The sequence below is a fragment of the Pecten maximus genome, chromosome 7 (assembly GCF_902652985.1).
Source record: "Pecten maximus chromosome 7, xPecMax1.1, whole genome shotgun sequence".
NCBI classification, from domain to species: domain Eukaryota; kingdom Metazoa; phylum Mollusca; class Bivalvia; order Pectinida; family Pectinidae; genus Pecten; species Pecten maximus.
Window position 1 is genome coordinate 9,656,028 of NC_047021.1, and position 20,307 is coordinate 9,676,334.

Below are 20,307 nucleotides of genomic sequence, written 5' to 3' on the forward strand. Positions count from 1 at the left end.
CGCTGTCTTAGGACATCATTTGTAGTGTACCACTGTCTCAGGACTTCATTTGTAGTGTACCGTTGTCTCAGGACTTCATTTGTAGTGTACCGTTGTCTCAGGACATCATTTGTAGTGCACCGCTGTCTTAGGACATCATTTGTAGTGTACCACTGTCTTAGGACATCATTTGTAGTGTACCACTGTCTCAGGACATCATTTGTAGTGTACCGTTGTCTCAGGACTTCATTTGTAGTGTACCACTGTCTCAGGACATCATTTGTAGTGTACCACTATCTCAGGACATCATTTATAGTTGACCACTGTCTTAGGACATCATTTGCAGTGTACCACTGTCTTAGGACATCATTTGTAGTGTACCACTGTCTCAGGACATCATTTGTAGTGTACCGTTGTCTCAGGACATCATTTGTAGTGCACCGCTGTCTTAGGACATCATTTGTAGTGTACCACTGTCTTAGGACATCATTTGTAGTGTACCACTGTCTCAGGACATCATTTGTAGTGTACCACTGTCTCAGGACTTCATTTGTAGTGTACCACTCTCTTAGGACATCATTTGTAGTGTACCACTGTCTCAGGACATCATTTGTAGTGTACCGTTGTCTCAGGACATCATTTGTAGTGCACCGCTGTCTTAGGACATCATTTGTAGTGAACCACTGTCTCAGGACATCATTTGTAGTGTACCACTATCTCAGGACATCATTTATAGTTGACCACTGTCTTAGGACATGATTTGTAGTGTACCACTGTCTTAGGACATCATTTATAGTGTACCACTGTCTCAGGACATCATTTGTAGTGTACCACTGTCTCATGACATCATTTGTAGTGTACCACTGTCTCAGGACATCATTTGTAGTGTACCACTGTCTCAGGACATCATTTGTAGTGTACCACTATCTCAGGACATCATTTATAGTGTACCACTGTCTCATGACATCATTTGTAGTGTACCACTATCTCAGGACATCATTTGTAGTGTACCACTGTCTTAGGACATCATTCGTAGTGTACCAATGGCTATAAAGCAGCTTTTGTAAGTTAAGTTATATATTAATATAGTTAAAACTCACAGCGAGGAATAACAAATACTAAAAAAAAACAAAAAACATTACAATTGTGTTTTCATTATAAATTTTAATGTCAGTACCTCATTGTGTAACAAAAAGGTATCTCTATGCTTGTGATAAAAGCTATATTCAATTTACTGTATAGACTAGAAGTTGAAAAAGTGTACTGGCTTCTAAATTAAGCATATGTACATTACAGTTGAAATAATCACAATAAGACACCAGAAACACATATGTACATTACAGTTGAAATAATCACATTTAGACACAAGAGAAAACATATGTACATTACAGTTGAAATAATCACAATTAGACACCAAGAACACATATGTACATTACAGTTGAAATGATCACAATTAGACACAAGAGAAAACATATGTACATTACAGTTGAAATAAGCACAATTAGACACCAAGAACACATATGTACATTACAGTTGAAATAAGCACAATTAGACACAAGAGATAACATGTGTACATTATAGTTGAAATAAGCACATTTAGACACAAGAGAAAACATACAAAAGAGGAGTAATTTAATTTACCGTAAATAAGCGACCTAATACCCATCAAATGAAAAATCTATCACAGATGTAAATATGGACCCGTTTCGACAAAATGAGATATGAAATCACAGACAAGGAAAGTAAAAACGTTGTGGTGTACGACGTTCCAGTGCATTTCTCGTTAAATATAAGACGAATTTCTATTAACTATTTATATCACATTTGTGATTACGTCATCTGTTTTAACTGTCAGATCACGGTCATGCTGGTATGATACAAGGAATAGAAATCATATAATTACATGATTAGTAAAGGGACACAAATTTACGTGTTTCGCCTGTCAAATATAGGACTCAGATAACAAAACAAATCATTTTCAATGAATAATCTAGGGGTAACACAACAGTGAAACTCATTTCGATAAACAGGAGCAATGGGCTGTGCCTTTAGGAATAATGCGCTACATAGCCTAATACTTCTTCGCAGTGATATTTGTATAACAGATATGTCCATGTTTTACATTTCCACGACAAACTAATGTGCTATTCGCTGAGTTGTGTGCTGTAAAGTGTTAATATGCAGTGTTGTTTCATAGTTATTTGCTTCAAAAAGCTAATTTTCAGTGATTGATAGTAACTATTATAAACAATCTAAATGCACTATGACGTGTACAGTATGTACATGACCTATCCAATTAAATGGCGCTATTCAGTATACGCGTGTACTGACCGATTATTGTGTTATATACAACAAGCACCTGGCATTTCAGAACAATACACATGGCCTTACATAACACAGTGGAGTATAACAATGCATGATACACGAAGGACTACACTATCACGATATGTGTTTCGTAGTATAATTATTAACGGACGGGAAAGTAAAAAAAAAAAACTCAAAAGAGATGACAGCAAATCTTATATTGTCATTTGGTTGAAAAATCATGGCATTTGGCAGAAACAAGGAATCACCACATGACAATAATGATGATGATGGACGGATTAAAGATAGCGTTATGTCAACAGGGGACGATAACATTGACAATGGGTGTAAACAAGGTATTGCATCAACAGAGGACGACCACATTGACAATGGAACAATGGGTGTAAACAGGGTATTGTTGTATCAACAGAGAACGATGGTATGGACAATGGGTGTAAATAAGCTATTGTTGTATCAACAGAGGACGACCACATTGACAATGGAACAATGGGTGTAAACAGGGTATTGTTGTATCAACAGAGGACGATGGTATGGACAATGGGTGTAAATAAGCTATTGTTGTATCAACAGAGGACGATAATAATGACAATGGATGTAAAAATGAACATATGACCATAATGATGCCAATGGATCTGAACAAGGCATCTGTATATCAAAATAGGACTATACTGATGACAATAGAATAATAATAGTGACACTGTATGTAACAATACACGGTTATATCAGCAAAGGACAATACTGATGACACTGGACGGATGAAAGGCATTGTTATGTCAACAAAGGATGATATAATGGTACCAATCTCATACAATGTCATCATACAATAATGTTGTATGAAATTGTAAACCATTCAAGAGTTTTGGTAATCAAGTCTTTAGTTTATGTCTCAATGTGACAATAACACGGATCACTCAGTATTGTACCTAGATCGAGTTCGTGAACTTGAAGTTGGACATGTTGAGAAGGTTTGAGACTCCAAAGACGAAAATGTAGCATCCAGATCATCAAGACGGTTGATTTCTTTTTCAACATTGTACAGCGATTCCACTATCTGCATAATATCACGGAATTTCTTGTTAACTCGGCTATTGCCACTCCTCTTCAATATTCCCTGTGAATGAGGAACAAATGAAAACAATAGCGGAAACGAATGGTTGATAACTAAAAGCATTTTTTTTACCAAACGAAGTAATTGATACAGACATAAGCATGTATAAATGACAGGCGTTTATAAGACAACTCTAGTAATGATTGGTGACAAACACGATTGTCCTCATATCCATCAGTGTTCCAGTGCATTATTTGTGTCAACTTCATACCATACCTTCATTGAAACGAACCCAATGTTGAAATGAATGATAGAACCTCCGTTCTCTTTATTTCAATTAACACTCAATTACATCCGGGAATATGTGATACAGTATATAATTACTGATAAAATACATCAAAGAATATGTGATAAAATAAGCATTTACTGATAAAATACATTTGAGATTATGTGATAAAGTAAACATTTATTGGTGAAATACATTTAGGAATATGTGATAAAGTAAACATTAACTGATGAAATACATCCGAGATTATGTGATAAAGTAAACATTTACTGATGAAATACGTCCGTGATTATATGATAAAATAAACATTTCGTGAAAAGATTGAGAGAGGCAACAACATTGAGCTGTAAAATGTGCGCGACGTTTTACAAATACTTAGAGAAGTAGAATGGAAAATTTGTTCGTCCAGACATTGTCTCAAATTGGTCACGATATGTTCTGTGACTGACTGCGACGGATTGGAATTCTCGCCCTAAGTAAATATACTAACCTCAGCTTTTTCTAACGATAGATCTGATTTGATATCCTTTACAATGTCTACCCCTTGACGAGAATGGATGATTTCGACCAGCATCCTGTGAAGAAAATGTGATCATTTTTATAAACTTTGTTAACACGAATAAAAACTTCCTTAGTTCGATATGTTCAACAAAAACAAAAAAGAACACCATACCGGCATCAAAACGATATCGTTATTCTATCCTTACAAACTGTAATTCTGTCCTTATAAACTGTAATTCTAACCTTACAAATCGTAATTCTGTCCTTACAAACCGTAATTCTAACCTTACAAACCGTAATTCTGTTCTTACAAACTGTAATTCTGTCCTTACAAACTATAATTCTAACCTTACAAACTGTAATTCTGTCCTTACAAACCGTAATTCTAACCTTACAAACCGTAATTCTGTCCTTACAAACCGTAATTCTAACCTTACAAACCGTAATTCTGTCCTTATAAACTGTAATTCTAACCTTACAAATCGTAATTCTGTCCTTACAAACCGTAGTTCTATCCTTACAAACCGTAATTCTGTCCTTACAAACCGTAATTCTGTCCTTACAAACCGTAGTTCTATCCTTACAAACCGTAATTCTGTCCTTACAAACCGTAGTTCTATCCTTACAAACCGTAATTCTGTCCTTACAAACCGTAATTCTAACCTTACAAACCGTAATTCTGTCCTTACAAACCGTAATTCGAACCTTACAAACCGTAATTCTAACCTTACAAACCGCAATTCTAACCATACAAACTGTAATTTTGTCCTTACAAACCGTAATTCTGTCCTTACAAACCGTAACTCTAACCATACAAACAGTAATTATGTCCTTACAAACCGTAATTCTAACCTTACAAACCGTAATTCTATCATTCAGAACCATAATTATATCCTTCAAAATGATAATATTATTGATTTGCATGGAGACCCCTCAGAGGTAGAATACGACCAGGCGTTCTGGAAGTGTTAGCAGTTAACTGTCACGTTCAACAAGATAACCATTTATGTTAAATAGTAACAATTGTTTCGTAGAGTCAAATACCAAAAGTCTATCTTGAACACAATAGAAATCCATATTTACTACAGCTGGTTTTTCTACTGCTACGCAAGATATGTAGGACGGGTACTTACGATTGGAACTCGGTAGAGGCACGCTCTAGATGCTTCTTGGCTTTTATACAGGAACCCTTTACTTTTGCTGTAAAGTATATCAGGTTGGATATACATTGTCTAATTACATATTTATATACATAATCATGTTTAATCTAATTGTATTATATGAATTCACCTAGTGCAAAATAGGATTTTGTAAAATGTTGTTTTTTAATATTAACAATACGAATAAGTGCTTGGATTATATAAACTGTGTCATATCGTGTTAAGAATGGTTATATATAAACACACATGAAACATTACACAAGGATGTCGCAGGAGAGTGCGTTAACAATCATTATCTATTGTATATAAGTTATGTAAGTACGAGTGTTACTCACAGCTGACGCCCAATCCAGAGTCCCCTGCTGTACAGGTGGCTTAGGGCAGAAAACACACTACATTACACATTATCTGTACAGGTGGATTAGGGTAGAAAACACACTACATTACACATTATCTGTACAGGTGGATTAGGGTAGAAAACACACTACATTACACATTATCTGTACAGGTGGATTAGAAAACACACTACATTACACATTATCTGTACATGTGGATTAGGGTAGAAAACACACTACATTACACATTATCTGTACAGGTGGATTAGGGTAGAAAACACACTACATTACACATTATCTGTACAGGTGAATTAGAAAACACACTACATTACACATTATCTGTACAGGTGGCTTAGGGTAGAAAACACACTACATTACACATTATCTGTACAGGTGGATTAGGGTAGAAAACACACTACATTACACATTATCTGTACAGGTGGATTAGGGTAGAAAACACACTACATTACACATTATCTGTACAGGTGGATTAGGGCAGAAAACACACTACATTACACAGTTATCTGTACAGGTGGATTAGGGTAGAAAACACACTACATTACACATTATCTGTACAGGTGGATTAGGGTAGAAAACACACTACATTACACATTATCTGTACAGGTGGATTAGGGCAGAAAACACACTACATTACACATTATCTGTACAGGTGGATTAGGGTAGAAAACACACTACATTACACATTATCTGTACAGGTGAATTAGAAAACACACTACATTACACATTATCTGTACAGGTGAATTAGAAAACACACTACATTACACATTATCTGTACAGGTGGCTTAGGGTAGAAAACACACTACATTACACAGTTATTTGTACAGGTGGATTAGAAAACACACTACATTACACATTATCTGTACAGGTGGATTAGAAAACACACTACATTACACATTATCTGTACAGGTGGATTAGAAAACACACTACATTACACATTATCTGTACAGGTGGCTTAGGGTAGAAAACACACTACATTACACATTATCTGTACAGGTGGCTTAGGGTAGAAAACACACTACATTACACATTATCTGTACAGGTGGCTTAGGGTAGAAAACACACTACATTACACAGTTATCAGTACAGGTGGCTTAGGGTGTTTATGCTGTAACTCTTACAGAAAAGTCTACCGACATCCATATTTCGGAAAATACTTGCTTACTGGGCCAACTTTGAAATGTAATATCTAATTCTTGGATAAAACAGGATACATGGTGAATAATTATATTGTAAGACCAGTCCATGTGTAATACAGATTTTGAAAACATATTTCAACTTGTATATTGTTAAAAGGCATCAAAATGATATAATTGTCTTTTAATACATTCTAAAGACGGAACAAAAACATATTGATCATAAATATCAATACTAAATAAGAACAACTGCATTGAAATATGACATATTTATTCGATTTTCTAAAGTGAAATGCATTAACCGTAAATGCTGACCTGTGGGCTGAATTGGAACTGTTTCAAAGTTCATATTGAAGGATTTCCCAACTAATGCAACTTGTATTTTAATACATGAGACAAAAGCTGAAAGCACTTTCCCTCCAATGTGGCCAATAGTACTTAGTGGGGAATATAAAATTTTATTGAAAACATTTATTTTATTGTTACTTTTCTGGTAGACCTTCAACTCATTTGTAAACCGATCTTACCAAATTCAATACTGACAAAACATAATAAGCCAAGTTTGTGGCTTTTGATCCCTTTGATAATTATGTGCTTGTACCATCGGCTATACAGATTACATCAACAGATGTACCTACAGCTGACATCAAGAGATGTATACCTACAGCTGACATCAAGAGATGTATACCTACAGCTGACATCAAGAGATGTATACCTACAGTTGACATCAACAGATGTATACCTACAGCTGACATCAAGAGATATATACCTACTGTTGCCATGAACAAATGTATACCTACTGTTGACATCAACAGATATACCTACAGTTGACATCAACAGATGTATACCTACAGCTGACATCAACAGATGTATACCTACAGTTGACATGAAGATTTAGGATACATTTAATTACAACTCACATATACATATAGCTTACATCTGGGGTAGACAGCTGGAACGCGATATGACGCTACTCACAATAGTCTAATGTCGTCATTTTATGTAACGTAACCTCGTCGTAAATCCATAAACTAATCAAATTCGACACACATTCCATAAGACGTTAATGACGTGGCCATAACAAGAGTTCACAACAACTTACAATTTGTTATATATAAGCATGTAAGAAAAATAATTATAGTGCTGGCCAGCCACATTCTTACAGGAAGGTTGATATATCTCTGTCCACGGGAACAAACCAATGTAGGAGAAATTATTACAAAATTCTATAACCCATAGTTGATTATTTAGTAATAGTATTTTAAGCAGGTTTGAGTAATATCGTTATAATAAACACACTTTATTATACGCAAAATGTAATACATCAGTATCACACAAACCGTACTGGTATATTAAACATAAAATGTTAACGTTATTCAATGTTGAATCCAAATTTATTAATTCAAATATTTGTTTTTTTATCCAAACAATATTATATGTAAACTGCATAACAAACAAACCTCCGCGTCTCTGTGCGCACTGGCCTATAAACAAGACAGTATACAATGCTATAACATCTACCAAACTTAATCATCCTTCTTGAATACTTAGTCTTATACTTTTTATAAGTCATATAACTAGATGTATCTCATCGTTAGCCTTGTTATGGCGATTTCGAGTTAAGGTTACATGAAGGTGTAATCTTGGTGTAATTGTCCTACTGTCATGTATAAATATACAAATTGAAAAGATTTCCACTCATGTCTCAATCCAATGCTAAGAACTCAGAACGCCCATTACGGAATCACCAAAGCGAGAAATATTTGTAAATGTTACCATTTTCTAATAGCCTCTTTTTCAAAATTGAGGTTTTGTTATTACAATGCCACTACGATGATAACGTGTATATGGAGTACATGGGTTGTGATTATGTCCAAGGATACGAAATGCACATCGCCAAGTCTAACCTTCAATCACCTGATAATTAGAATGCTACTCACCATCAAGTGTATAGTCTGGAGTCGACTGTTCACTCTCCACACCTCTCCCTGTGACTGGCCTCCGAGTCCCCTTGGCTTGGGACGATATCGGTATTGTACACTCGTGCTCAGAAATACTTTTCAGTACATCCTTAGCACTGGGTCTCCTTTCTTGCGAGACTTCCAGCATCTGTTTTATTAGTGTCTTGATATCCTCACAGTAAACAATTTTAGACATATCTGGAACCTAATATGAAAAACAATAAAGTAAATTGATACCAGAAGTATATCTTGGCTAAATAATCGCCTATTTGGTAAAACATTTCAGACTAAAGAAGAGAACATTTTAACAAAGTTAAAAAAAAATACAGAATTATCCAATTAGAGAGATGCCTTCACATCTGTGTTTGCATGCCAATATCAATTCTTAATTTCTATAATTGTGTTTTTCGCATTTAAAGGAAATACTAGTAGATAGAGAAAATCAAACAAGAGAATATGATAACGAATAACACAGTTTGACGTTTGCGTGTCATTATAAGCGGTATCGACTTTATAGAGGTCGGTGTTTTATAAACTGCGAACCCGCCCATAATTGAAAAGAATATATATCTGAAGATCTAAAATTTTCTCAATCCAGCCAGTTACAAACTTGCTGAGTTCTGGTCGATAGTGAAAAATGGTAATACGTAATAGGAGCAAGTCTATGCAATATAAACCAACATATGCCTTTCTGTGATGAGATTAACCAGATTGGTATTGGAGTTTGGTCTTTCGTCTAGACAATGTAAAAGCCAAATTAACACTTTCGGCCCATCGGTAAAATTGTGTTTTGTCAATACTCAATCATTTGAACTCTGCTTGGCAAAATAAACATATTTTCAAAAGTTTGCAAGGAGTGCCTAATCGCATTTGGTAAGTAACATTTTAAAAACAACATATACCTTATTTGTACGTATGTCATCGAAGATTTTATCGAGAGTTTTCGCCGTGAACGCGTATTCTGATACCGCCATCTCGTAGGCTGTGCATCCAAGGCTCCATATATCTGTCTGTATAAAAGATAAGGATCATGTAATCAGAATACGCCATAAAAATGTTCACCAATGCGAGGTAATATCAAAAAGGTTTAAACAAAATGTGATATGGTTTAAGTTGGAAGCCATGTCGAAATGATTTTCAGTGAAGTTCCAATGAAACAAGGTGTGCTGTATCACACTTAATAATTCAGTGAACTAGTGAGAATTAACAAGTGATATGTTCCCTCGCATACTGACATAAATTATGCCGAGCGACAGCAACGTGCCAATGTACTTCATTATGTAATTATAATGAACAGCCTTAAAACAAACTTACACCGATGATAAAGATATATGAAATAACTGGTGCGTATACTTCAAAATCATTGGAGTGTGTTTTTGAGAATGAGAACTTTGAATTCTTGCAATACCCCGATTACTTATATTCAAAGAAAACTTTCAACTCGAGTTGATAAGGTTTTGTCTTATATCTTTTGTGATTATGAGTGTTCTTTTTACTGTACATACGTATACCTCGTTATTCAGGAACATGTTTCTTAGTATTAAACGTCATGATGTTTTGATTATGTAACGGATATTTAGAGGAAACTTCAAATTAGATAAACATACATCTCATTTGAAAACTCTGTACATATCTTTATTTATGTTCAGGGAACCATGATAACATTTTATCTAGTTTGAAAATAACAAGATCCTTAAAATATTTGTAACTGGAAAATCATATTTACCTTAAATTCGTATGGTTCATTTCTCACTATTTCCGGACTCATATAACGTGGGGTACCCATCCAAACCGAGTTGTAGGCAGTATTGAATCTGTCATATCAGACACAAATATACATTAACTAAATGTTTCATTAAAAAAATGGCTTGGATAAAATCCCAATTTATACTTCAGGACAACTGTTTATATCTAGAGCTATGTATGACACGTCAGGTGCTCCAGATATAGCCAAGTGTGTATGAAATCAACATTTATATACAACTAACATATCTATAAGAAATCCATGATCAACAAAACGCTTATCCTGTATAAAAAATGTGTAAGCGAAATAATGCATTTTAATGAAATAATTGAACAAGCTAGTAGAAAAGCATACATAATATGTGTACATCGAAAGTTACAGCAACATAGTAACAACGGTATGCAGAAAATGTATATCGATTTCATTTTCAGTGAAATGATCACTAGACATTGTGTGTGTTTTATAAAATCGAATGTCTATGTTTGCCTCCAGCTTGATTTATAACACTACAAAAGTATGCAAAGGTTAAATAAAATGAAAACTTACTTCGCGATCCCAAAATCACATATCTTTAAAACGTTTCCTTTGGATAGCATGATGTTTTTGGTTTTGATGTCTCGATGCATTATGTTCTTTTTATGAAGATACTGGAAGATAATGGCATAAAGAAACATAATCATACAGAACCAATATAAATGGACATATAAGGATGTATGATCATAGTGAGCCAATATTAATGGATACATAAGGCTAAATGATCATAGAGAACCAATATTAATAGACACATAAGGATACATGATTTAAAAAAAACCCAATATTAATGGGTACATCATGATGCATGACAAAAGAGACCCGAAATTAGTGGAAACATAAGGAACCATGATTATAGAGAACCAATATTAATTGATACTTAAGGATACATGGTTATAGAGAACCAATATTAATTGATACTTAAGGATACATGGTTATAGAGAACCAATATTAATTGATACTTAAGGATACATGGTTATAGAGAACCAATATTAATTGATACTTAAGGATACGTGGTTATAGAGAACCAATATTAATTGATACTTAAGGATACATGGTTATAGAGAACCAATATTAATTGATACTTAATGATACATGGTTATAGAGAACCAAAATTAATTGATACTTAAGGATACGTGGTTATAGAGAACCAATATTAATGAACACGTAAGGATACATGGTTATAGAGAACCAATATCAATTGATACTTAAGGATACATGGTTATAGAGAACCAATATTAATTGATACTTAATGATACATGGTTATAAAGAACCAACATTAATTGATACTTAAGGATACGTGGTTATAGAGAACCAATTGATACTTAAGGATACGTGGTTATAGAGAACCAATTGATACTTAAGGATACGTGGTTATAGAGAACCAATATTAATTGATACTTAAGGATACGTGGATAGAGAACCAATATTAATTGATACTTAAGGATACATGATTATAGAGAATCAATATTAATGGACACATAAGGATACATGATTTTAAAAACCAATATTAATTGATACTTAATGATACATGGTTATGGAGAACCAATATTGATTGATACTTAAGGATACAGTGTTATAGAGAACCAATATCAGTGGGTACAAAAGGATACATGGTTATAGAGAACCAATATTAATGGACACATAAGGATGTATGGTTATAGAGAATAAATCCTGATTATTATGTGTGGTAAATTGTTTAAAAGGTTGTACATATACTTTTATATTTAATTTATTTTTCTGTTGAATGTGTTTGAGTATAAAGGAAGAAATTAATAGGCAAAATTGATATCTTGCTCGGCTATTTTTCCCGTCGGACGTAAGAATGAACGTTTTCTTTTTTAGCAGGAAACGAAATCCATCGATATTTTCAGAGTAATTTATCAACTTATATCCTTCTATCATTCAAAAGCAATAAAATCGTACTGGAGAAAAAAGGATAAAAGAAATGCAACAGTGTCTTCCATTAACGAGAACACTAAGTGTACACCACAGCGAACATTTTTTTAATTCAGACTTTCTATTTGTGACATTACTCCGAAGTTAAAGATTCCTGATTGAAAAATAAAGAGAAAGAGTATATCATATTCTTCTTTTTCAATTTTCATCCAAACAACCTTTTATTACCAAGAACTCGAAAGAAAAAAATATTTATCGTCAGGTTTGAAGATTCTCCCTCTCAGAATTCAGTTTACCAAATGTGTAATTGATGGAGACACTTTTTTAAAGAAAAAAAACTATTATTGAAATGTATTCACAATTTCCAGAGTTATATAGTTGTAGAAGTTCCTAGCCTTGGCTACGTTAATGTTGATGTTAATAACCGAATTAGCATGTCATGAAAAAAGTAGTGCACAAGCAGAAATTTCACAAAACGCTTTCCATTCCCCATTTTAGCTGATGAGGTGCAACCTTGTGAGCTTAAGTAAAATTAATGCACACATCAACGCATTTTTCTTAGAAATTAAGTTGGAGATAATTTAATATGGAATTTCCCCCGATCATTCCGGACTTTTATAACCATGTACATGCATTCATGCCAAAAATTCATCGAGCATATTACCTTTAGTCCAGTTGCAATCTGCTCCATAAAACATGAGAACATATCTTCCGGCATTCCTTCCTTCAGTTCACGGATGTATGAATGCAGTGTTCCACCGTCGCAGTACTCCATGACCATATAGACGTTGTCTTTCTCCCGGAAGGAGTCGACATACCGTACCAAGTTACGATGTTTTACAGCTTTGAGGATGTCCTCTTCACGTTGCACGAGTTCCTCTTCTCTCTTCCGATTGCTGGTCGGAAAATGTATCTTCTTTAAGGCAAACTTCTATAATCAAAAGAACAATAATATAAATTCATCGAGCATATAAATAATGAATAAAAAAGTCCTTTTAGAGAAATGTTAACTTGGATATTTTTCGTAGAGACACTAGTGAACGGGTTCGTGTTCTGTATCTGTGATGTGATCTTGTTTGAAATATGTTGGTTTCATAAGAAAGTGACGGATTACCTTGGAAATTTGATATACTAGTGATGTATTTGTGTAATATAGGTATTGCTTCAGTAATCATTCACCTGTTTTAAGAGTTCGGATCTAGTACATATTTTTAACCAAACCTATGTTATTACTTACTGTACCCTATCTACTCGTCATTTTAGATACATATTGTTCCTTCAATGTTTCTGTTTTCCTTTTATATCTTAGTCATCTTTATAGAACAGCTTTTCCTCTTTTTAGCATTTCATTTCTCGTTATAGGATTATTTCCCTCTTTATATAAATATTTTCTGTTTATAGAACAATTTTCCTCTTTATATATCTATTTTTATAGAACTATTTTCCTCTTTAGTTATTTTCCTCGTTATGAACTTTTTTTCTTTATGCAACTGTTTTCCTTTAGAACCTTATTTAGTTTAAACTTTCTTTTATTCAAATATCAAAGTACATTACATTACATACAATACCAAATAAAAGGAAAATAGAAACAAGTGTTTAAGACACTTATAAAAAATCTATCACCTATAAATAGATCAGAAATTGAAAATGGACAGCATAATTAAGTCAACAATGCATTTAACAATGAAAACTATACACTTGGGACAGTTTAAACAGGATGTCAGAGAAAAATTAAATATAATGGAAGAGAGAATACTAAGCTGGAAGAGGGGAAGGAAAGGAGTAAAGAGGGGTATATTGAGTTTTGTTTTAACTTGTACTGATTAATGACATATTATTCAATATTTGAAAATCTGTTAGTTTTCAAAATATAGTTCTGTACAGCATCAAAGACAACCTTGTTTTCATTTATGGATAATGTCTCGTCCCCAAAAAGTATGAGATCTAGTGTAACATGGAAAGGTAATGAGTGTAAATATCATTTTCTACCTTCGGCATATCGAGTACATTCCAAAAGAAAATGTGCAGTTGTTTCAATTAGACCACATAAACACAAAGAGGAATGAACAATATTTTTACGAAATAAATGGTAATTGAGGGAACTGCACTCCATACGTAATCGGGCATGATGAATTTGCCCTTTACGGGTCCCAAAATTGTAATAAATGGGTATTTTTTGCATAAGTTTTTTTTTATCAAAGTGAGATTTAAGTAAAGAAACAGAAGGATAAGATCTGACATCAGATGGAAGATTGTTCCACAGGTCTATGGTAGAAGGCAGGAATGAATGTTTATAAAATGTAGTTTTACATAAAATCGGAGTAATAAATGTGTGATCCGAGTGCCTCGTTTCATACCTGTGTCCATCAGAGACAGTGCTAGGAATAAAGTTGGATAAGTATGCAGGGGTATATTGATAGAACATTTTATGAAATTGAATATTTTTTCTATGTTGTCTACACTCGAATAAGCTGATCCATCCTGCTTCACGAAAAAGTTAATCAATACTTGTTAGCTTAGTTGCACCGGTTACTATTCGAGCTGCTTCGATATTGAGATTTTCGAGCTATTTTTCTAATTCTTTTGGTAAGTTTCCCCAGACAATATCACCATACTCAAGAAGTGGTCTTATAGAAGAAAAATATATAGTTTGAAGTGTTTGTTTATCTAACTGAAATTTAAAGGATCTTAATATATCTATTTTAGACGAGATTTTGTTAATGATATAATTAACATGATCCAGCCAGCGACCGTCTTCAGAGAAGAACACTCCAAGATGCTTGTGAGTTGGCACGCTATTGATAGGGATATTGTTCATATGCAAGGAAGGGTGATGAATAGGATTTCTTTTTCTGGTTATCAACAAAAATTCTGTTTTTTCTTGGGTTAAAATCAACGAGCCACTGGCTGGACCACTATTAATGTTTTCAAGGTCGGACTCTAGACAGGCAGAACAGAACTCTATTCTTTATATAACTATAATCTTCTTTTTATAGATATTATCCTCTTTATAGAAATATATTTTTCTCCTTACAGAATTCTATACTTCTTCGTATTATTGTTTAAAGAACTCTGTTCTTCTCAATAGAACTCTATTCCTACTCTCACATTGTATCTGAATTTGTATTTTAAAGGTACTAATACCTTGTGCGTATTATGTATAATCATTCATCGGTTCTAGAAAATCTGACATCTTTACAGAGAGCTTCCAATCTGTTCAGAGTTATATCCCCTATGTCAAAACGAGAGATGTTGAAAATATATCCCAAATGATGTAATACATGTACTCATATCGAACAGATGAAATATACAATGTTGGAAGATTTTCGTGATTCAATGTGTATACGATAAAAAAAAAATTTGCTTTTCCTAACCCAATTGGTTGATATTTTATTACAACCAGCAATGAAAACACACACAGACTTCAATTTACAAACAAAAATCAAAGTCAATATTATAACAGAATTGATTTTCATTCCTGAATTATCTTATATCTACTGTTGTATAGGATATAGTGGTGCTGTAGCCAATCATGCATACGTTACTGCGCGATAACGACTGTTTACATTAGGATTATATGACCAAGACACACTTAGGTTTTATTAGTCATAACAAAGGTCATTGTTAATATACCCTACCTGTACTCGAGAGTCGTCCCGGCTCGTGTCATCCGCTTTTTTCACAAGGTACACTTTTCCGAATGTTCCTCTACCTATTTGCTCAATCTCGACATAACTTCCAAACGTCTCCTTTCTGTTAATAAAGCCAGCCATTGTTCTTCAGTAAATATACCATCTCCTGTATTTACGTTTTATAAATCCGTTTGTAAATTACAAATGGTGTAAATGCAGAAACTTCACACCTATTACATGTTTACAGTCATTGAGCATTCCACCTAAAATTGGCAGATATTCAGGATTTTCGTACCTAGACGAGTGAGGTTGTCGACTAATTTTCCCATTGGCTTTTTCCACATAGCGTATTAAACTTCCTGAATCATTCAACCGTCCACAGGTATGTTCAAAATGACAGGTACAACCTTGAGCTGTGCTGTAATAATCACCGTGCATGCTAAATATCTGTTGTCTATATCACGGGGGGTATTGTGTTTACTGTGTATTCTTAACCCAGTGTTTATAAATAGTACAAGCGACATTCCAATGCCAGTTTATCTACAAATACATTTATTAGCCCGAATTACCAGTCGTTATATTCACCTGACACTGTAGAAACCATTTTGACCTAGCTATACATGGCTTAGGCTACATGGCTAACGTTATCGAACGTGTCCTTATACAAACCGTTAACTCCACAAATCGTTATCGATATCCTTAAACCTTATAAACGCACGCCAATTTTATTGACGTTTTTGACGTGTTAAGTTGACAAGGCATTGACCCATACGTTTTTGACGTTTTGGTATTAATTTTAAGAATTATTAAGTTTATTGACGTTTTAACGTTATGATCAACACGGTCCTTTATAGTTTTTATTTCATAGGTAAATCTGTCATTTTATTGACGTTTCCAATGACATGTAGTTCCGTAAACAAAAACAAAACAAAACAAGAGGCCCAGAGGGCCTGTATCGCTCACCTGGTTTCATGAGATATGAAACAAAATGATGCTTAAGTATATTTGTCGCTGGTATTGCTATGTCAATATATATCATAAGCATTTTATATGGGTACATGTACAATGGTTTTATTTTAATACTAAAAATGCCAAAAGGTACATTAATCCATGAAATGAAATTGACTTTTGGCGCGACCCCATAGGGATGCTAACACACAAATGTGAGTGATATCCATTGCTTAATTTCAGAGAAGATCTTGTTTAGACCAATTGGCCCCTTTTGACCCTGCCCTCTGCCCCCTGGGAGTCAGCTCCTTCCTTTATACAATTTTGAATCCCTACCCCAATAGAATGCTAATAGTCAAATATGAGCTGTTTCAGAGAAGTTGTTCATATCAATTTAGCCAAATTGACCCCTTTTGGCCCAGCCCCTCAGCCTCCAGGGGGTCGGCCCCATCATTTGTACAATTTTGAATCCTTAACCAAAGTGAATGCTACCAGTCACATATTAAAGATATCCATTGCTTATTTTCAGAGAAAAAGTTGTTTATATCAATTTTGCCAAAATAACCCCTTTTGGCCCCGCCTCTTAGGTCCCCTGGGGTCAGCCCTGTCATTTGTACAATTTTGAATCCCTACCCTAGGGGGTTGCTACCAGGCAAATATGAGTGATATCCATTGCTTAGTTTCAGAGAAGAAGTCGTTAATATCAATATAGCTATATTGACCCATTTTTGCCCCGCCTCTCAGGCCCCTAGGGGGTCAGCACCACCATCTGTACAATTTTGAATCCCCACCCCATAGTGATTGCTTCCAGGCAAATAGGAGCAATATCCTTTGCTCGGTTTCAGAGAAGAAGTCGTTTATATCAATGCAGCCAAATTGACCCCTTTTGACGCCGCCCCTCAGGCCCCTTGGGGGTCAGTCCTGTCATTTGTACAATTTTGAATCCCTACTCTAGGGGGTTGCTACCAGGCAAATATGAGTGATATCCATTGCTTAGTTTCAGAGAAGTTGTTTATATCAATTTAGCCGAATTGACCCCTCTTGGCCCCGCCCCTCAGGCCCCCGGGGGTCAGCCACACCATTTGTACAATTTTGAATCCCCACCCCATAGTGTTGTTACCAGGCAAATATGAGCAATATCGTTTGTTCGGTTTCAGAGAAGAAGTTGTTTATATCAATATAGCCCAAATGACCACATTTGGCCCCGCCCTTCCGGCCCCTGGGGGTCAGCCCCATCATTTGTACAATTTTGAATCCCCACCCCAAAGTTATGCTACCAGGCAAATATCAGCGATATCCATTGCTCGGTTTCAGAGAAGAAGTCGATATCATCAATATAGCTATATTGACCCATTTTGGCCTCGCCCCTCAGGCCCCTTGGGGGTCAGTCCAATCATTTGTACAATTTTGAATCCCCACCCCAAAGTGATGCTACCAGGCAAATATGAGTGATATCCATTGCTCGGTTCCAGAGAAGAAGTCGTTAATATCAATATAGCTATATTGACCCATTTTTGCCTCGCCCCTCAGGCCCCTAGGGGGTCAGCACCACCATTTGTACAATTTTGAATCCCCACCCCATAGTGATGCTTCCAGACAAATAGGAGCAATATCCTTTGCTCGGTTTCAGCGTATTATGTATAATCATTCATCGGTTCTAGAAAATCTGACATCTTTACAGAGAGCTTCCAATCTGTTCAGAGTTATATCCCCTATGTCAAAACGAGAGATATTGAAAGTATATATCAAATGATGTAATACTCATATCGAACAGATGAACTATACAATGTTGGGAGATATTCGTGATTCAATGTGTATACGATTAAAAAAAACTTGCTTTTTGTAACCCAATTGGTTGATATTTTATTACAACCAGCAATGAAAACACACAAAGACTTCAATTTACAAACAACAATCAAAGTCAATATTATAAAGAATTGATTTTGATCCCAGAATTATCTTATACTCTACTGTTATATAGGATAGGCTGGAGCTGTACCCAATCATGCATACGTTACTGCGCAATAACGACTGTTTACATGAGGATTATATGACAAAGACATACTAAGGTTTTATTAGTCATAACAAAAGTCATTGTAAATATACCCTACCTGTACTCGAGAGTCGTCCCGACTCGTATCATCCGCTTTTTTCACAAGGTACACTTTTCCAAATGTTCCTCTACCTATTTGCTCAATCTCGACATAACTTCCAAACGTCTCCTTTCTGTTAATAAAGCCTGCCATTTTTCTTCAGTAAATATATCATCTCCTGTATTTACGTTTTATAAATCCGTTTGTAAATTACAAATGGTGTAAATGCAGAAACTTCACACCTATTACATGTTTACAGTCATCGAGCATTCCACCTAAAATTGGCAGATAATCAGGATCTTCGTACCTAGACGAGTGAGGTTGTCGACTAATTTTCCCATTGGCTTTTTCCACATAGCGTATTAAACTTCCTGAATCATTCAACCGTCCACAGGTATGTTCAAAATGACAGGTACAACCTTGAGCTGTGTTGTAATAATCACCGTGCATGCTAAATATCGGTTGTCTATACCACGGGGGGTATTGTGTGTACTGTGTATTCTTAACCCAGTGTTTATAAATAGTACAAGCAACATACTATATGTTGTTATATTGTAAATATTCCAATGGCAGTTTATCTACAAATCAATTTATTAGCCCGAATTACCAGTCGTTATATTCACCCGACACAGTAGAAACCACGTTGACCTAGCTATACATGGCTTAGGCTACATGAGCCAGGGTGTACATCTATTATATTGCTTACGTTATCGAACGTGTCCTTATACAGACCGTTAACTCCACACATCATTATCGATACCCTTAAACCTTAAACGCACGTCAATTTTATCGACGTTTTTGACGTGTTAAGTTGACAAGGCATTGACCCATACGTTTTTGACGTGTTAAGTTGACAAGGCATTGACCTATACGGTACGGAAGTTTTGAGATTAATTTTAGCCTAACCAAGTGTATTGACGTTTTAACGTTATAATCAACACGGTCCTGTACAGTTTTTTTTGTATGGGTAAACCTTTCATTTTATTGACGTTTCCAATGACTGTAGTTCCGTAAACAACCAAAAAACATTTCACACCGTGAAGTATAGTATATCGTGATAATTATCAGAAGTCAAGTTCCGGGCAGTATTACCGTACATAAACAAGTACATGTATTATTTTCTAGCCTCCATTCTTGATTCCCTGAAGGACGAGACAGCTGTACAATGCAGTTTGATAATTATCACTCGCCATATACCAGTCATGTTCCTGA

The 20,307-nt window shown here is 34.9% G+C and overlaps 1 protein-coding gene across 2 annotated transcripts; it reads right to left on the reverse strand.

Moving 5' to 3' along the window:
• Positions 1-1,123: 1,123 nt before the first annotated feature.
• LOC117331544 (serine/threonine-protein kinase Nek4-like) lies at positions 1,124-19,478 on the reverse strand. 2 transcript variants are annotated; one of them, XM_033890294.1, is made up of 10 exons: positions 19,114-19,478; positions 13,087-13,353; positions 11,040-11,140; positions 10,476-10,563; positions 9,652-9,759; positions 8,729-8,954; positions 5,635-5,673; positions 5,273-5,339; positions 4,129-4,213; positions 1,124-3,415 (listed from the first exon to the last, which is right to left on the reverse strand). In XM_033890294.1, the coding sequence occupies exons 1-10, from the start codon at positions 19,246-19,248 to the stop codon at positions 3,212-3,214; spliced, it is 1,320 nt and encodes a 439-aa protein (XP_033746185.1). In that variant the 5' UTR covers positions 19,249-19,478; the 3' UTR covers positions 1,124-3,211. The 2 variants fall into 2 exon arrangements, with proteins under 2 accessions (XP_033746185.1, XP_033746183.1); XM_033890292.1 differs by lacking the exon at positions 19,114-19,478 and adding an exon at positions 16,061-16,423.
• Positions 19,479-20,307: the final 829 nt, after the last annotated feature.

Excerpts from the sequence above, each read along its gene's own strand:
- LOC117331544 (XM_033890294.1), bottom strand. The coding sequence starts at position 19,248 with ATGGCAGGCTTTATTAACAGAAAGGAGACGTTTGGAAGTTATGTCGAG. Across the intron at positions 11,141-13,086 it reads AGATTGCAACTGGACTAAAG|TATCTTCATAAAAAGAACAT; the intron begins GTAATATGCTCG and ends ATTATCTTCCAG. Across the intron at positions 5,340-5,634 it reads CTCTGGATTGGGCGTCAGCT|CAAAAGTAAAGGGTTCCTGT; the intron begins GTGAGTAACACT and ends TATACTTTACAG.